At 37.9% G+C, this 18,536-nt stretch overlaps 1 protein-coding gene across 1 annotated transcript in view; it reads left to right on the forward strand.

The window, feature by feature from the left end:
• SDHAF4 (succinate dehydrogenase complex assembly factor 4) overlaps positions 1-16,132 on the forward strand; it is a 31,714-nt gene extending 15,582 nt beyond the window's left edge. The window contains exon 3 of the mRNA XM_069070726.1: positions 14,686-16,132. Coding sequence (XP_068926827.1) covers positions 14,686-14,795 — 110 coding nt within the window. The 3' untranslated portion in view covers positions 14,796-16,132. The remainder of the gene's footprint in view (positions 1-14,685) is intronic.
• Positions 16,133-18,536: the final 2,404 nt, after the last annotated feature.

An 18,536-nucleotide genomic window follows, 5' to 3' on the forward strand; every position in this document is an offset into this window, starting at 1 on the left:
TTGTGAATCCCACAGTGGGATGAACTTGCTGACTTAGCAGGAAGGGGTGGGGTGGTGAGGAGCTAATAAGAGGCCCAGGCCAGAGAGGTAAGAGATTTTGAGAACAGAACTGGTGGTGGCAAAACTTCTTCTGAGAGCCAGCCAGAACTTCTGCTGAGGACTTCTGCTGAGAACTGCCAGGAACAAGAACTGCTGGGAGCAAGCATCGTGGAGGCTGAGCAGATACCATGTGTGAGGAGAGGAGGATCCTTGCCTGAGGGAGCCTGTTTTGTTTTGAAAGCTTGGGAATGTGGGTGTTCACTGCATTAACTGCTTTCCAGAGGACTGCTGCTGTGAACAGCTTTCAAGGTTCTGATTACACAGTATAGTGAACTCTCCATTTATTCAGTAACAAATTAAGGCAAAACATTCACAGAAAATCAAAATACAGCATTCACCATGTCACAACTCAACAGCTTAACACTAAAAAGACCACGTAGTTTTCACCAAAGTGGTAACATAGTTTTAAACAAAGTACATTCATTTATTAACTCAATCATTTACTAAGTTCTTAATTCAGTCACAAAATACAAAGGTTAAAGTTCTCTTTTAAACAAAGTGCATTCACTTAGTCATTCACAAAGTCCACCCCTAGGTCACACTGTCTTAATCTCTTCAATCAAAAAGTCTTCCTTAAAGTACATTCATTTAGTCAATCACAAAGTAAAAAGGTCAAAAGTTTTTTTCCACCCCTAGGTCACAACTAAATTACAATATCATCAGTCACCACCAAGCATCCTCTCAAGGGTCAGTGGAAAGCATAAAGGCCATCTACCCCTAGATCACCACTAGGTTACAATATCATCATTCAGCATTAAATACCCAGGGAGAGGTCTTTTCATCTTGGCTCAAGGCAGGCTGTCAGCTTCCATGGCTCCTCTTCCATGGTCCCAGCTCCTGCCCAGATCCAAACAACTGCCACCTGAGTTCAAAGTCAGACAGCTCCCAGTTCCTTGCCCAGCTCTCCATGCAGTTCCTGCTCCACAATGAAGCTCACAGTGTACAGTCCACCCCAAATCCCTCACAGTCTCTGCTCCTGGGAAGACAACACTTCACAAAGCCACAACATTCATACACATTAACAAAGCCACAACATTCATGCACATTGCCAGCATCCTCATCAATTCACTTTCTGCCTGTGGAATCAACATAGACCCAAAACAAAGTACTGCCACCACAGTCATGCCTCCTCTGTTCTTGTCAGCTTCGGATGCCCCTCAGAAGTCCTCAGGATCCTGGCAGTTCTCTCTTTCTCTCAGCAATTCTCATTCCCAGCAGTTCTCTCTCTCTCCAGCAGTAGCTGCTCTGCCTCCACGATGCTGCTCCCAAAAGTTCTGGCCTCTCTCAGCTTGGGCTTTTCCCCATACACAACACCAGCTCCTCCCTGTTCAGCCCACTCCTGTCATGTCAACAAGTCCATCCTGCTGTGGGATTCACAAGCTCTGGGTCTTAACACTTAATCTGAAACCAAGTGCTAAGTACCTGTTAGCTTGCCAATACAAGGGGATCTTCAAATTCCATTACTATTACAGCTATATATGCCAGCTTCAATTAGGAAGTCCTCTGATACTTGGTGATCTAAGTTTGCTGAGAGAATTTATTACAAAGCAGTAACAGATATAAAAATGTGTTTTGGAGAATTCTCTCCTATAGTGGTACCTTGTAGGGGATCTATCCCTCACTCTCCTCATAAGTGCATTTGTGTCTTCCTCTGGGTCAGCCTTTTCAGAATTAACATTGGATAGAGCTTCCGTGCTTGTGAATTTTGTGAAATTTGCAAGGAGAATTTTTGGTTGCCTGCATGTGACATTAAGGAACTAGAAAACTTTTAAAAATTGCTTATATTTTGAAGGATCATAGCTGATGATTCCTGGCTTACCTTTCATTTAAAGTATTTCCTAGAGACACTCACATCCCAATTATCAAAGGCTAAAACTCAGTAAAGGAGTTATCTCAACTAGAGGGTATTTTTCCCCAAAACATGATACAGATAGGGAATAGCAGAAGTCAAGAGTCAAGTCAGTTAATAAATATATTTATCACATATTACCAAATAATTATTTTCAAAAATACTACCAGTATTGCCCTAAGAGCCAAGAAAAGGTACAAAAGAATATGACAGCATTAAATAATCTATTGAGGAAGAGGAAAGCAACACAAATAATTATGCAACACCATATTCAACAACTTCTCCCACAGAGACTACATAGTATATCCTTAAGAGGCAGTGGAATCTTGGAAATTTATACTTTTACTGGCATTATATTAGGAGTGTCTAAGGAAAACTGTTAGCGTAGTTCCTATCACATAGTAAATATATAAATACTAGCTATTAGCTATTATTATTAGAGAACTTTTGTATAACTCTTCTTGCAAAGAAACATGAATAGAGTTCTTGAGAAGAAAGCTTAATTACTATCTAGAAAGAAGTAAATGATTCGAATGTTTCCCTAACTGAGAAATCAGCAAGTGTGGTGATGATGACTTTGCCTGTGATCTTTCTCACAGCTAATACATTATAAATAATTACTTAGGTTTGTTTTGTTTTTATACTGTTAATAAATTGTATCACCGGTAACCTTGGTGGGGGAGATGAGAGCTAATTGATTGAGAAAATGTTGCAATTTTGGTGATTTAGTGGGAAATATCAGAACATACCCTGTGTTTTCATTAGAAGCCAAAATGAGAAATAAGAAAATGAACTAGTGACTGGTAGATCTAGGGATGATTATACTAGAAAAATGAGGTCTGCCCTAAATCATGATAACTCATAAGAAGACATTATAGGTGTAGAAGTTCCAAATCATGAGGTTCAAAGTGTGGCTATGTCAGTAGAAGTCTAAACACATATGCGTGAGGCAGTTAGGTTCAGAGAAGTCACAAACATTTCAAAAGCAAAGTAGAACATTCCTTCCAGCTTTAAAATTGTATGCTTCTTTGATTAGGAAATGGAAAACCTAGAGGCAGTTCTAAAAATAGGTTGAGTATTTGGAAGATACCTGTTACTTTGTTAAGGGATAAATGTGTAAATTGAATTCCTTCAGAATCCCTTAGCAAACATAATATATTAACCAAGTATGCTGCATTATTTCTCTGCCTCTTTAAAAAAAAGAAGTTGGGGAAACATTTTTAGAAGTTCTTGGGAAATGGCAGGCAAATTATGTAACTCTTAGATAACCTAATCTGTACACAAAATAATAAGATGTTAAGTTCCCTACCCTCCTTTCCACAAATGTGTAGTCTTTAATTAACATGTCTAAGATTCCTTCATTTGTTACTCACTATCAGAAAATGGTGGCAACTTGGTATTGCAGAGATGTTTAAAACACTGCTTCTGCTATCTAGGAGTTTTGGTCCTAATAGGGGAGGTAAGAGATACTCAACTTTAAGAAGGGTTTGCATTGGTACAGTGATTTCAAGTATTCAAAGTGTTTTATATAGCTTTGATCCTCAAGGCAACACTATGAATTAGGTAGTACATGTACTACCCCAATTTTACAACTGAAGAAACTGAGGTTTGTAGCTATAAAATGACTTGTCTAGGTTCATAAATCTAATGAGAGGTAGAACTGGGATTTGAACTCAGATCTTTTGACTTCCTCTCTCTAATGTAGGGAAAAATAATTTTTTTCTCATACAAAGCAATGTGTGAAAAATTCCTTAAGAAAAGTAGAAACAAACTTCTCATTGGATAGGAAGTAAGGAATTAAGAGTACTAGAAAGGATATTTTTTAATAGCTGACCCTATGTAGGAAAACAAAGCCAGATGGATTATAATAGATTAGATGAAATTAGAAATATCAGGGGACCAGAGGAGAGGTACAGATTAGAGCAAACATAGGTTGAATTGGAGTGAGGAAAAGTAGATTGTAGATGCTAACAAGATTTGGAAAAACTAGTGTAGGGGTGGCTAGGTGGTGTCATGAATAGAGTACCAACCCTGGAGTCAGGAGGACCTGAGTTCAAATCCAGCCTCAGACACTTAACTGTGTGACCTTGGACAAGTCACTTAACCCCAATTGCCTTGCCTTCCCCCTCCAAAAAGCAAAAAAAAAAAAAAAAAGACACAGAAAACTAGTGTAAACTGGTGAACATGAACTTCAGAAGAGGAGAGCAATAGTGGTGGAACAATAATCTGGAAATGGCAGTAGGGAGCAAGAAGTATGCTATAGGGGGAATGGAAGAAGGAGAAGATTCCATTGAAGAAAGATTCATGGAAAATGGTCATATGCACGGAGGCTTAGGAGTATTTCTATCAACTATGAAGGATATAGGAAGTAGTTTGCTGACAATATAGAACAAGAGAGAGGTAGTATAGCATAATGGATGGAGAGCTGACCTCAGAGCCATGAAAACCTGAGTTCAAGTGTATAACTGAGCAAATCGGTTAATCTGACAGTGCCTTAGGCAGCTCTCTGAACAGAGAAGGTGCCAATCTGTATTAGTAGTTTCCTCATTCAGGAGTTCCCTATGTCAGTTAAATCACAGGTCCAGCCCTGACCTTATAGAACACAAGTGAATGAATAAGTAAATGTGACATAATAAGCTTTTTACTTTTGTTTGAAGGTTTCATGTTTTATATACACTGATTCACATCTTGTTGGTCTCCTAGTACTTCTGGGCTTCTGCTTAGTATAAAGGGCAGTCCTTCTCTGTGGTGCATAGGAGGTCTAGTCAGAATTCTAAGTGAAGCATTTACTGAAGCTGAGTCTGACTCAGGAATCCTAAACAAGTTATTAACTTAAATGTAATGTGCTACAGAAACCTGAGTTGGTATAAACTGATGAACATGGATTTCAAAAGAGGAGGGTATTAGTAATGGAACGATTATCTAGAAGTGGCAGTGTAGAGCACAGAGTATACTGATCACTATAGAGAACACAGTGTGCTTCAGTGACTTGTATAGGAGAAAGTGAGTAATTGAAGAACATTTAGGTTAATAACTAGGAAATAGGGATACCAGAAGTTCTCTATGATTATGGAACAAATGTAATTTTCCTTATCTTAGAAAATAAAAATTTAGTTATTAACTATAAACAAAGGTGGATTGTTTGCCGAGAGGATCTAGAATCTAAACTCAGAAAAATAAGAGATGAAATAACAGATTTCAGAACTTTTATCAGCTAAACTAGAAATAAAGGATGTTACATTTTTCCTGATTAGTAAGTTCAGCTGAGCAGAGGATCAGTTTAGAATCAGAGAAGTCACCCAGCAGATCAGCTAATTTGAGACTTGTGTGCCCAGTAAGTCAAGCACAGAGTGAATCAACTCATCAGTAGAATCATTGATCCAACACAAAGGCTATCTTTGTTAAGGAGTTTTCCTAGCCAGTTCTTGAGACAGAAAGAGGATGTTGAAATTTTTAGTTCAAGAGTTATGAGTTAGAACAGTTCCAGTTCTCAGATTATACTACAGAGTGTTAATCATCCATACAGTCTGGTACTGGATAAGTAATAGAATAGTTGGTCAATGGAACAGATTAGGTACACAATATACAGAATTAAATGACCAAGTAACTTAGTGTTTGCTAGACTCAAAGATCCTAGCTATAGGGGCAAGAATTCACTCATTCAACAAAAGCTGCTGGGAAAATTGGAAAGCAGAAACTAGGCAAAGACCAACATTTTTCAGAAATACTAAGCTAAGTTCAAAATGGATGTGGGATGTAAACATAAAGAGTAATGTCATAAGCAGATTAGGGGAGCATGGAAAATATTATTTGTCAGATCTGTGGAAACAGGAAGATAGTAACCAAACAAGAGATAGAGAGGACTACAGGAGGTAAAATTGAGTATTTTGATTACATGAAACTAAATAGGTCTTACAACAACAAAACCAGTGCAACCAAAATTAGAAGGAAAGCAGAATACTGGTGGTAGGATATTGCAGGGACATTTATAGCAAGTTTCCTGATAAAAGTTCTCATATCTCAAATATATAGGGAACTCTAGACCAAGCTTATAAAGATAAAAGCCATTCCCAGATTGATAAACAGTCAAAGGATATGAACAGACAGTGTTCAGAAGAAATCAAAGCTACCAATAATAATAGGAAAAAAATGCAAAAATCACTAAAAATGGGCGGCTAGATGACACAGTGAATAGAGCACCAACCCTGGAGTCAGGAGGACATGAGTTCAAATCTGGCCTCAGACACTTGACACACTAGCCATGTGACTTTGGACAAGTCACTTAATCCCAATTGCCCTCCAAAAAAAAAAAGGCAAAAAAAATTACTAAAAATTAGAAAAATGCATATTAAAACAATTCTGAGGTACCATCTCACACCCATCATATTGACTAGCATGACAGAAAAGAAAATGACAAATGCTAGAGGGGATGTAGAAAGATAGGCTCACTAGTATATTTTTGATGAAGTTCTGAACTGGTCCAACCATTCTGGAGAACACTTTGGAACTATGCCCAAAGGGTATAAAATGGTACATACCCTTTGACTTGAAAATATCACTATGTCTGTATCCCAGAGAGCAGAAGGAAAAGGACCTGTTTGTACAAAAATATTTATAGTAGCTCTTTGTGGTAGGAAAGAATTGGAAACTAATGGGATGCCCATCAATTGGAAAATGGCAGAACATGTTGTGGTGTAGGATTGTGCTGGCATATTATTGTGCTACAAGAAATGACAAGATGAATGGTTTCAGAAAAATTTGGGAAGACTTATATGAACTGATGCAAACATAAGTGAGAAGAACCAGGAGAACACTGTGCACAGTAACAGCAATATTGTCATGATGATCAACTGAAAGACTTAGCCAGTCAGATCAATAATGATCCACAGTTCCAAAAGACTCATTATGAAAAATGGCTATTCATCTCCAAAGAGAAAGCTTATGAACTCTTAGAGCATTGAAGCATTTTTCCACTTTATTTTTTTTTCAACATAGTTAATATGTTTTGCATGACTTCATATGTATGGTGGGAATAGTATTTCTTCTCAATGGGAGAGGAAAGGGATGGGAAGGAAGAGAATTTGGCTAAAAATAAAAATTCTAAAAGATATGTTAGCCCAAGCACATGGGTTTTTCTCACCCATGTACTTTCCCTGCCAGGTTTCTATAAATGTAAGACCATTCTCTCCCACAGAAACTGAGAGTAAGAAATCAGATTTCTGTGTGTGCTCTGATATATTCATTATTCCTGCGTTTGTCTTGAGATGTTTCCATTGTGATGTTATTATTTCTTTCACTTTGTTGCTAAGTAAATGGTTATGTTTAAGATCTATTGTACTATCTAGTGTAAGGCAAGTTGGGAAAAGTGAGCCAGATCAGTGAGTTAAGAATGCTTGAGGAGGCCAATTCACTTGTTTAGTGCTTTATTTGTCTTCCTTGTTATGTCACTCTAATTGTGAATAATAGTAATATATAAAGCATTGAAGACATAAGAGAAATAATTTGGTCAAGTGGGAAAAAATGTATCCACTATCACTGGTAAAAGTCTAGTTAAGAAATATAGGGAATTTGCATAAATTTATGAGTTCAACAATGATTTCCCAGTAGATAAGTGATCAAACATTTTGAAAACATACTCTAAATCATAAATAGAAATTAAAATAGAATTTGAGGTTTCACTTCACACCCTGTAGATTGACAGAGTAAATTTTAAATAGAAACTCATGTTGTAGTGACTGTGGGAAGACAGGCACATTGTTAGATTTCATAGAACTATGAATTGGTCCAAACTTTCTAGATATCAGCTTGAGTTTAGGCCTCAAGAAGACAGAAGCCAAAATATTAATAACATTAATCTTTGTGGTATCAAAGAACTGGAAACAAATGAGTGCCTATCAGCCAGGGAATGGCTAAAAAAACTAGTTTATAAGTATAATAGAATAGCAAGGGACAATAAAAAATGGCAAACAATAAAAAAATGGGAGATTTGAAATTTTTTTGAAAAGTTGGGAAGATTTGCCTGAACTGATACAGAGTAAAAAAAGCAAAACCAAAAAGAACAGTATACACAATGGTACAAACAATATCAGTGAAAAGAGCACTAAGAGAAAAGCGAAACTCAGAGTAATTGAAAAACCAGTAATGGTCCCAGAGAAGAGATAATGACACATACCCCTTCTCATGGCAAAGAGGTAGGTAGGTACTACCAGGGCAGAATATTGTTTACATTGTCAGAGATAGTCACCGTTAGGTACTTTGCTTATTTTTTTCTTTATTAAAAAGAAGATTCAGTATATTGGTGGGGAGTGAAGATTTCAGAAAATTACCTATGTAAAAACAAAAGCATCAACAGACCTTTTTTTCTTTTTAAATAAAGGAATGATAGCATTTGTTTGATTCCACAGCTGTTTAAGAGTATTGAGCCATATGACCTAATGAAAATCAGGCAGTGGGGAAAACAATTTAATATGATAAAATTCTTGAGTAATCAGAACTCCATGTAGCATCGTCACATAGTAGGTACTCAGTAACACACACCGCACACACACACCTTCCTCCCTACCTTCCCCCCACCAAATGCATGGACTTTTTTTTTTTTTAAAGCAATCAGGGTTAAGTAACTTGCTCAAGGTTACATGACCAGTTATTTCTGGGTGTGGTGCTAAGTATCTGAGCCCGGATTTGATCCCAGGTCATCCCAACACGAGCTGATGCTCTTACTTGCTGAACCACCTGGCCACCCCTAAGCAATTGGGGTTAAGTAACTTGCTCAAGGTTACACGGCCAGGTGTTTCTGGGTGGGTAATAAGTGTCTGAGCCTGGATTCAATCCACATGTCATCCCGACACTGGAGCCGGTGCTCTTACTCGCTGTGCTACCTGGCCGCCCCCAAATGCATGAACTTTTATGCTGATTGAAGCATTGTGGTAGAGTGGAAAGAGTGTTGGATCTGCAGCTAAAATATCTAGATTTAAATTCTAGCTCAGCTACTTACTACTTGTCTCACCCTGGGTATGACCTGTTCAGTGAGGAGTTGGACCAGAACAATCTCTAAGAGCCTTTATAATTGTAAACCTTTGATCTAATAACTAAAATTTCCTCTCTGTGTGCAGATTTCAGGGAAAAGAGCCACAAATTACTAACTAGTATTTATTTAAAAAGCAATATACAAAATATGGCCTCAGTTGAGTAAACATTCAGTACAATCTCCTATATCTTCTACATTCTGCTAATGCATAATTAGCATGAGTTTAAACACAGCCTCAGACACTTACTAGCTATGTGACCCTAGACAAGTCACCCATATCCCAGGGTTGTTCTGAGGATAAAATGAAATAATACTTTAAAAGTGCTTTGCAAATGAAGCACTATGTAATGCTAACTAGTAGAATGCAGGTGCTGAGGCTTTGAAGACTGTGAATCACAGATTTAAACTGTGTTAACCATACTTAATAAGGGTTAAGTGGTATGAATACATGTTTGAAAGCCTTATAGAAACAGTTATGATATTTAAAGACCTCACCACTGTTTACCTAAAAAATACAGTAAACAATACATACCTTTCTTCAATATCCCAGTAAGTTGAGGTAATACCTTATTGTTCTCCTTTTGGTGTGCTTTCTGGTTATCTTTTTTTTAATTGTTTTATGTTTATTTTTAATTTATCATTAATTTCCACAAGATTTTGAGTTACAAATTTTCTTCCTGTCTTCCCCCTACCCACCACCCCCCAAAACAGTGATCCCACTGTCTACCCCCTTCCCCAATCTGATTTCTCCTATATGCTCCCCTATCCCCCTTCCAACTTTCTAGTAGGGCAAGATGGATCTCCATATCCCAGTGCCTGTATATCTTATTTCCCAGTTACATGTAAATAATAATAATAATTTTTTTAAACATTTGATTTTAAAACTTTGAATTTCAGATTTTTTTCCCTTCCTCCCTCATCACCCACCCTTACTTTGAAGATAAGCAATTCAAGATAGGTTGTACATGTGTAGTTATGCAAAACATTTCCATAGTGGATATATTGTGACAGACTGACTATATTTCCCTCCATCCCATCCTGCCCCACACTTGTTCTATTCTTTGCTTTGACCCTATCCCTTTTCAAAAGTGTGTGCTTCTAACTACCCTCCCCCCCCAAGCTGCCCTCCCCTCCATAATGCCCCCTCTCATCCCCTTCCCCCCTACTCTCCTGTAGGGCAAGATACCCAATTTAGTATGTTATATCATTCCCTCCCAAAGCCAAATTCAATGAGAATAAGGTTGACCCATTCCCTTTTGCCTTCCTGTTCTTCCCCTCCATTGTAACAGTTTTCCCTTGCCTCTTCTATATGAGAAAATTTACCCCATTCTGTCTCTCCCCATTTCCTCTCTCACCTCCCAATTTCACCCTGGGGGCAGTTAGGTGGCGCAGTGAATAGAGCACCAGACCTGCAGTTAGGAGGACCTGAGTTCAAATCCAGCCTCAGACACTTGACACACTTACTAGCTGTGTGACTTTGGGCAGGTCACTTAACACCATTTGCCCTCCAAAAATTAAAATAAATAAATAAATATCACCCCTTCCTATTCTATTGATCCTATGCCCTCTGTCTTTGTATACCTGTACACATATATACACACACTCACATATGTATTCATACACACATATACCCTCCTATATAGGTATGTGTGTGTGTATACACATTTATATTCCCTTCAACTATCCTCATACTGAGAAAAATTTTATAAGTTATACTTATCGTTTTTCCATGTAGGCATGTAAATAGTTCAACTTTGATAAGTTCCTTATGGTTTCTTTACCCTCTTTAACATCTCATGCTTTCTTATATTTGAATGTCAAATTTTCTATTCAACTCTGGTTTTTTCATCAAGAATGTTTGAAAGTCCTCTATTTCATTGAATGACCATATTTTCTCCTGAAACATTATACTCAGTTTTGCTGGGTAGGTGATTCTTTGTTTTAATCCCAGCTCCTTTGTCCTCCGGAATATCATATTCCAAGCCCTTCGATCCCTTAATATAGAAGCTGCTAGATCCTGTGTTATCCTGATTGTGTTTCCACAATATTCAAATTGTTTCTTCTTGGCTGCTTGTAATATTTTCTCCTTGACCTGGGAATTCCAGAACCTGGCTATAATATTCCTAGGAGTTTTCTTTTTAGGATATTTTTCAGTAGGTGATCAGTGGATTCTTTAAACCTCTATTTTTCCCTCTGGTTCTAAAACATCAGGGCAGTTTTCCTTGAGAATTTCTTGAAGGATGACTTCCAGGTTCTTTTTTTTTATCATGGCTTTCAGGTAGTCCAATAATTTTTAAATTATCTCTCCTGGATCTGTTTTCCAGGTCAGTGGTTTTTCCAGTGACATATTTCACATTGCCTTCTATTTTTTCATTTGTTTGGATCTGTTTAATAGTATCTTGATTTCTTATAAAGTCACTAGCTTCCATTTGCTCCAATCTAGTCCTGAAGGAATTATTCTCTTCAGTGAGTTTTTGAAATTCTTTTTCCATCTAGTAAATTCAGCTTTTTAAGGCATTTTTTTCCTCATTGGCTTTTTGGGCCTCTTTTGCCATTTGAGTTAGTCTATTTTTTAAGGTGTTATTTTCTTCAGTCAGGTTATTGACTCTATTTTCATAATTTTCTTGCATCATTCTCATTCCTCTTCCCAATTTTTCCTCCACTTCTCTTGATTTTCAAAATCCTTCTTGAGCTCCTCCATGGCTTGTAAGCAGTTCATATTTTTCTTGGAAGCCTTTGGCATAGAAGTTCTGACTTCATTGTCTTCCTCCTGTTCCATGCTTTTATCCTTTTTGTCCCCGAAAAAGTAATCTAAAGTTGGATTGCTGTGCTTGCTTTGCTTCCTTTCCTTGCTCATGTTGCCACTCAATTACTTGACTTTTGAGCTCTTTGCCACAGTAGAACTCTGCTTCCCAAGGGGAGAGCTTTGTCCCAAATGGCTGGGGTTTTCACAGCTGCTGGAGCTATTAGAAGGGTGCCATCTCTACAGCCCCCACAAGCTCCGGCCTACTGGTCACACTTCAGAACAACCACCCAGTACCGAGATCTAGATCCAGGCATGTTAAAGCAAGATTGATTACCCTCTGAATGATCACTTGGCCCCCCTACAATCTTTAGGCCAGGAGCTCCGAAGCAGCCACGTGGAGGCAGCTACAAGGCTGCTGCACTTCTGATGCTTCTCACTCTGGGGGCAGAGGACACACCTCCATCCCCCCCCCCAGTTCCAACAGAGTTCTATGCTGACCTTTTACTTTGTCTTTGGCATTCACGGATTGATATTTCTGGAAACCGCCACAGCTGCTGGTGATCCACTCTTCTGAAGTCTGCTCCAGCCACTGCTGGTCAGGGCCACCCTGAGGCTAAAACCAAAGGCTCACTCGGGCCTGGCCTTGGCTCCCAGCACACTGTGATGGACCCTTCCTGTCCAGGCTGCCTTCAGCAGATTTATTTCTGTCAGTTTGTGGGTTTTGTAGCTCAAAAATTTGTTTAGCATCATATTTTACAAGTATTTGAAGTGGTTATGGGGGGAGCTCATGGAGTTTTCCTGCTTCTATGCCGCCATCTTGGCTCCTCCCTCCCCCCGTTATCTTTTCTTTTACCAGTATGGTGCAGGCTCTCATCACTTTATTCCTTGATTACTACAATAGCTGCTGGTGAATCTGCCTGCCTCAAGTCTCTCCTCTCTCCAATCCATTCTTCATTCAACTACTAAAGTGATTTTCCTAAAGCTTAGGTATGATCATGTGTCTATCCCATTCTCCCCCTCCACTGTCTGTATTCAGTAAACTCCAGTGGCTTCCTGTTGCCTCCAGGATCGAATACAAAATGCTCTGGATTTTAAAGCTCTTCATAACCTAGCCCCCTCCTACTTTTCCAGTCTTCTTATACCTTTCTCCACAACACATACTCTTTGATCCAGTGATGATGGCCTCCTGACTGTTTGATGACCAAGATAATCCATCTCTAAGTTCCAGGCATTTTCTCTGACTAGCCCCCATGCCTGAAGTGTTCTCTGTCCACTCTTCCAACCACTGACCTCCCTGGCTTCCTTTTAGTCCTAACTAAAATCCTACCTTCCACAGGAAGTCTTCTTATTACGGTGCTTTCACTCTTTTAAATATTTCTGCAGATAGCTTGTTTTGTATGTATTTGTTTGCATGTTGTCTCCCCCTTTAGATTGTAAGTTCCTTTAGTATTGTTGTTTAGTTTTTTTTCAGTTGTGTCCAACAGCGCTTTGACTCCTTTTGGGGGGTTTTCTTGGCAAACACACTGGAGTGGTTTGCCATTTACTTCTCCAACTCATTTTCAAAATGAGGAAATTGAGGCAAATAGGGTTAAGTAACTTGCTCAGCTAGTAAGTGTCTAAGGGCCTAATTTGAACTCGGGTCTTTCCTGACTCCAGACCTAGTCCACTATCCACTCTGCCATCTAGTTGCCTGGAGGATATCCTAACCTTGAGGATAGAGACTGTCTTTGTATCCTCTCTCCCTTTCCCAGCCCCTAATCTGGTGCTAGGATAAATGATAGGAAGTGTTAAACTTGAATTACTAGAAAGAGAAAGCAGTATAATCCACAGAAAACCCACATAGCCAACCCAAACCCATTGTTGCAGATTGAACTGGTGAAGTTATTCATTTGAAGGACATCTGAGTACAGACAGCAGTAGGGGAAAACAGGATAAGACAAAGACTGTGTACATACAGGAGGATTTTAAAGGCTGTTCCTAAGTAATCTAGACCACCATGCTAAGTTGAGAAAAATCTTTGAAAGATACTGATTACAATATTAAAATTCTTTGGTACTTCCTGTAATTCCACTGTTCTGTGGTTAGTTTTCTAGGAGAAGGATCAGGGCAGGCAAGTAATCGTTTCTTATTTATAATTGTGTAACTTTTTGCCTTGCTTCATCCTAGGATAGATAGTACCTCATAGCTGAAAATCATGTATTAAAAAGGGAAAAGATTTTAAGAGTTAAGAAAAATTCTCCAATAGATAAATTTATTGTCAAAGAATGTGAACAGTTTTCTAAGGAAGCTCTAAATCACTAGTGATTAAAGAAAAGCAAACAATTTGGAACTATACCCAAAATGTTATGAAACGGTGCATGACCTTTGGCCCAGTTTATACCCCTGTTTAGAACCCTGACCTGAAGAGATCAAAGAAAGAGCAAACTGGAAACTGAGAGTATCCTTATATTGGGAATATATGAAATGATGAAATTTATAGTTCCATAGGAAACTGAGAAGACATTTATTGATTAAGACAGAATAAAATGAGTAGAACCAATAGAACAAATTATATGACAAAAACCTTATGGGAGAAGAAGTCCTGAAAGACATTAGCATGCTGAACAATATAGTGATAAACCACAGGTTTAGAGGACTAAAGATGAAACATTCCACCATACAGGTGTTGGACTTAAAATGCAAAATGAGGCATATTTTTGGATATGACCAATGTGGCAATTTGTTTTGTTTAACTTCATGTGTTTATGAGGGTTTTAATTTTGATCTTTTTATTATTCAGTTGGAAGCAGTGGGAGGAAGAGATAATAACTTTTTATAATAATTTTAAAATAAGAATGGCTTGCAATGATATTTTTGAAACCTCTAGTTCTCAAGAGATAACATCTTTAGAATTGCTATAGTTGTATAATATTTCTTCCAACTTTTTGAGCTTTGCTTATATTTATATTTTCTTTCCTTCTTTAGAATTTCCAAATGATATCAATCCTCTTACAAAGGAAAAGGGTGGCCCCAAAGGCCCTGAACCAACTCGATATGGAGATTGGGAACGAAAAGGACGTTGTGTGGATTTTTAGTGGTCCAGCTCTCAACAGATTGGTCTCTTCTTCTGAATGTAGCATATTTAATTTAAGTTCTACACGTTTAATTTCTTTGTGTTCCTTTTTCTTTTTTTTTAGCTAACAAATCATCTGATTTGGAGAATGTCAGTCCGAAAAAGATTAATTAAGTTTTGGAAGTATTTCTGCATTAGCACATTTGTTATTACACATTTGTTAATGAAGAGACCATCTTCAGGACTGCCTGTTAATTTATCAGTTAAATTAAAATTGCGTTTTTAAATTCTGTAATTTAATTTTTTATGGGGTTAAAGTGGTTCATTGTTTGAAAAGGTCTTACTGAAACATAAAATGTCATAAATCATATGTTTCTGGGTCTGTTCTCTAGTCTTCCTAGCTGAAAGATGTGGAAACAAGGACTTGAAGCACTATAATTGAGATCTTAAGAAATAATTATAAAATTTATGCAAAATAATCCATTTCAGTTCCACTAATTGAGAATTTGTGAAAATTTGAACAAGTAAATTAGACTACCATGTCATTATCATCTTCGAAGAAAGGTTTTGCCAAGCAGACAGTAGCATAACCAGTATTTCAGTTAAGCAAGTCCTTATTGAATACCTTCTCTATACCAAAGAAGATGCTAGCTTGGGAGAGACAGGGAATCTAACAGTGCTAGATTGGGAGAGGGGGAAATAACAGAAGGAAAAAGAAGCATAGACCCTCGCCTTCAAGAGCTTTTGGTGTACTTGAGGAAATAATAGCATTAGTTTTCCAAATTGTGGACTGTCCCATAATTGGTAGGAGACAAATCTTCTGTCTGTGGGATCAGTAAAGTTTGAAACAGTAGCCAAAATTATTGGATGTTTTAAAATATAATGGATACATACATCCTTTTATTTAATTGGAAACAAAGTTCAAATCAAAACTGACATGTGAAAGTAGCATCAAATTCTTGATAGTTGGTGAGGTGGCAGAAATGGAGGATGCAGTTGTACAGCTGGAGGCAGTGTGCCCCAACATAGATAACATGCAAGGGAATAAGTAGTTACATGGGGAAAGGGCCTGGTCCTTACACCAGAAGGAGGGATTAGGTACTTTTATTTCCCAATGCTGCTTGAATTCTCCCTACAAACCCTTATGGTAGGTGGAACTGGAGGAAGCCAGTTAATTGGCATTTGGACCATAAGCAAACCCCTCCTCTGGTGAGGGGTCCTAACCTTTTAACAATGAATTCAGTTCATTGATTATTGTATATTTTATGTTACTTTTACTTTATGTGTAAGTTTTGGTTTTTGTTATAAAATTGTGATAAATACTTAATTTTACTTGAATAAAATGCAAGCTAAGAAAAATTTTTGTGTAGATTGTTTTGTAAAAAGGGGAAGCATGTATATAAAAAGCAACACCCCCACTTTAAAAAATACACATGTGTGTGTATATATATGTATATACATACATGCATATATACATATGAGAGAAATTAGGAAATTGTCCTAGAGAGTAGCAGATAAAACACAGAAAGAATATCAGTAGAGAGGAACAGAGACAATATGCAAGAAGAATACTAGCAAAATCATAGCCTCAATTCTATAAATATAATTTAACGTCAGGGTGTCATAGAGATATTATGGGATGGAACTTAAGACAAGAATATGTCTATAAACTCATGGAAGTGAATGTTGAAATCTAAAAATAAACTAAAAAAAAAAAGAATGGTCCTATAGGAACATGACAATATGGCATGAACATGATGGTGGAGAAACACTGTATATTAAAAAACTATGTTCACATAGGAAGTTTTATGAACTACAGCGGGTAAGCATAGTAAACATGACATAAATCACAAACTTGACATGGAGTCGTGATATGGTAATAAGAACTTAAAATGGAGAGACACTTTCAGGACTAATAAAGCAGAGTTGCTGATAAATTCTTGTCTTAATGATTGCATTCTCCAAGGGATATAAGAAGCAACAGGGGATGCTACTATTCTGGACTTGATTTATACCCAGTGATTATTGATTGCTACACTAAAATTGATGGGGATATCTTGAACAGATTCAAGAACTTTATCTTAGTGCTCCAGAAGAAAGGAAGAAATCACAAATGTTATGATGCTGTAATGCCAAGCAAAGGCAACTTCCAAGGTTCAAAATGCCAGCATAGCCGCTCTCCATTTTATTCAGTGACAAATTAAGAACAGAGAAAATCAAAATACAGCATAATTCAAAATACAGCATTCACCAAGTATAATTCAACTAAGTACTACTCCATCCCTGGGCAGTACATTCATTTAGTCAATCACAAAGTCCCTCTTCTCAAATGGAGATTAGTTTCCAATCATAAACAAAGTACATTCATTTGGTCAGTCACAGCACAAAAGAGTCAAAAGTTTCCCACCCCTGGATCACAACTGAAAAGGACATCTACCCCAGAGTTATAACAAGCTTAAGCACAGCATTTAATACCCAAAGAGAGGTCTTTTCTTCATCTTCACCCGAGGCAAATTCTCAGCAATCTTTGTTCCTGGGGAGACAAAGCTTAGCAAGGCCACAAGATACATTGCCAGTGTCCTCATTAATTCATTCTCTGTATGCAGAACAGTCCTAGGACCCCTGAAAATATTAGCAAAACCCTCTTCCAGGATTTCTGTAAACATACAAGAAAATCCTTTTTCAGTGCTTCTGAACCAATAGCAAGGTTCCAGGACCTCTGCAACACACTGGCCTTCACCAGTGGGCACAATTCACTCTCTGCAGAACAGTCTCAGGACCCCTGAACCAGCAGCAAGGTTCCAGGACCTCTGCAGCTACAGGACTGTCCTTCACCAGTGGACGAATCTGGCAAAACAACATCAAAACAGACAAAGTACCAGCATAACAGCCATGTCTCCTCAGTCCTTGGCAGCTCTGGGTGGCAGCTCTCAAAAGTCCTGGGCAGTTTGAACTGGCCCTTAGCAATCCTCTCTGTCTCTCTGCTTGTGCCTCTTTAAATTCATGTCACCAGCTACTCCCAGTTCAGCCCTCTCTTTTCATGTCAAGTCCATCCCACAAGTGGGATTCACAAGCTGTGGGTTTTAAATCCAAAAACCAAGCCAATACAGGTGGATCTTTAAATTCCATTACTAGTACAGATGCACATCCTAGATTTGAGAGGGGTGAATTTCAGAGTTATGAGAATGGATGTTTAAGATCCTTTGGCCTGAAGAAAGTTGAGAAACTTTCAGGAACAGTTCTAATGGCACAAGTGATTCTGATGAGAAGCAATAAACTATCTAAAGAGATCAAAGTGGTTGCCCTGGGAATTCATGAACCAACTTAGATTTTAGATACCTGTTTAGAAGAAGAAAACAAAGATAAGTAACTGAATATAAATATAAAAAAGTAGTACTATCCTTCCTGAAAGAAAGTCAATCTCAACTCAGGAGTTAAAACTGGTAATCAATATTAAGGACTACAAAAAAGGGTTGTTTGTTTGTTTGTTTTTTTTAAAAAAAGGAAGATTTTGGGGGTGGCTAGGTGGCACAGTGAATAGAGCACCAGCCCTGAAGTCAGGTGGACCTGAGTTCAAATGCGGCCTCAGACAGTGTAAAACACCCAAAAAAAACTAGCTGTGTGACCTTGGGTAAGTTGCTTAACCCCAACTGCCCTACCTGCAAAAAAAAAAAATAAATAAAATAAAAAGGAAGATTTTTTTTAAAGGGAGTAGAACCACTGTTCAACATAGACTAATTAATTAGTAATAAAATGATGGTCA

The sequence above is a fragment of the Petaurus breviceps genome, unplaced genomic scaffold (genome assembly GCF_028583685.1).
Source record: "Petaurus breviceps papuanus isolate PSGF00001 unplaced genomic scaffold, PetGlider_PUasm1.0 90822, whole genome shotgun sequence".
Lineage (NCBI taxonomy): Eukaryota > Metazoa > Chordata > Mammalia > Diprotodontia > Petauridae > Petaurus > Petaurus breviceps.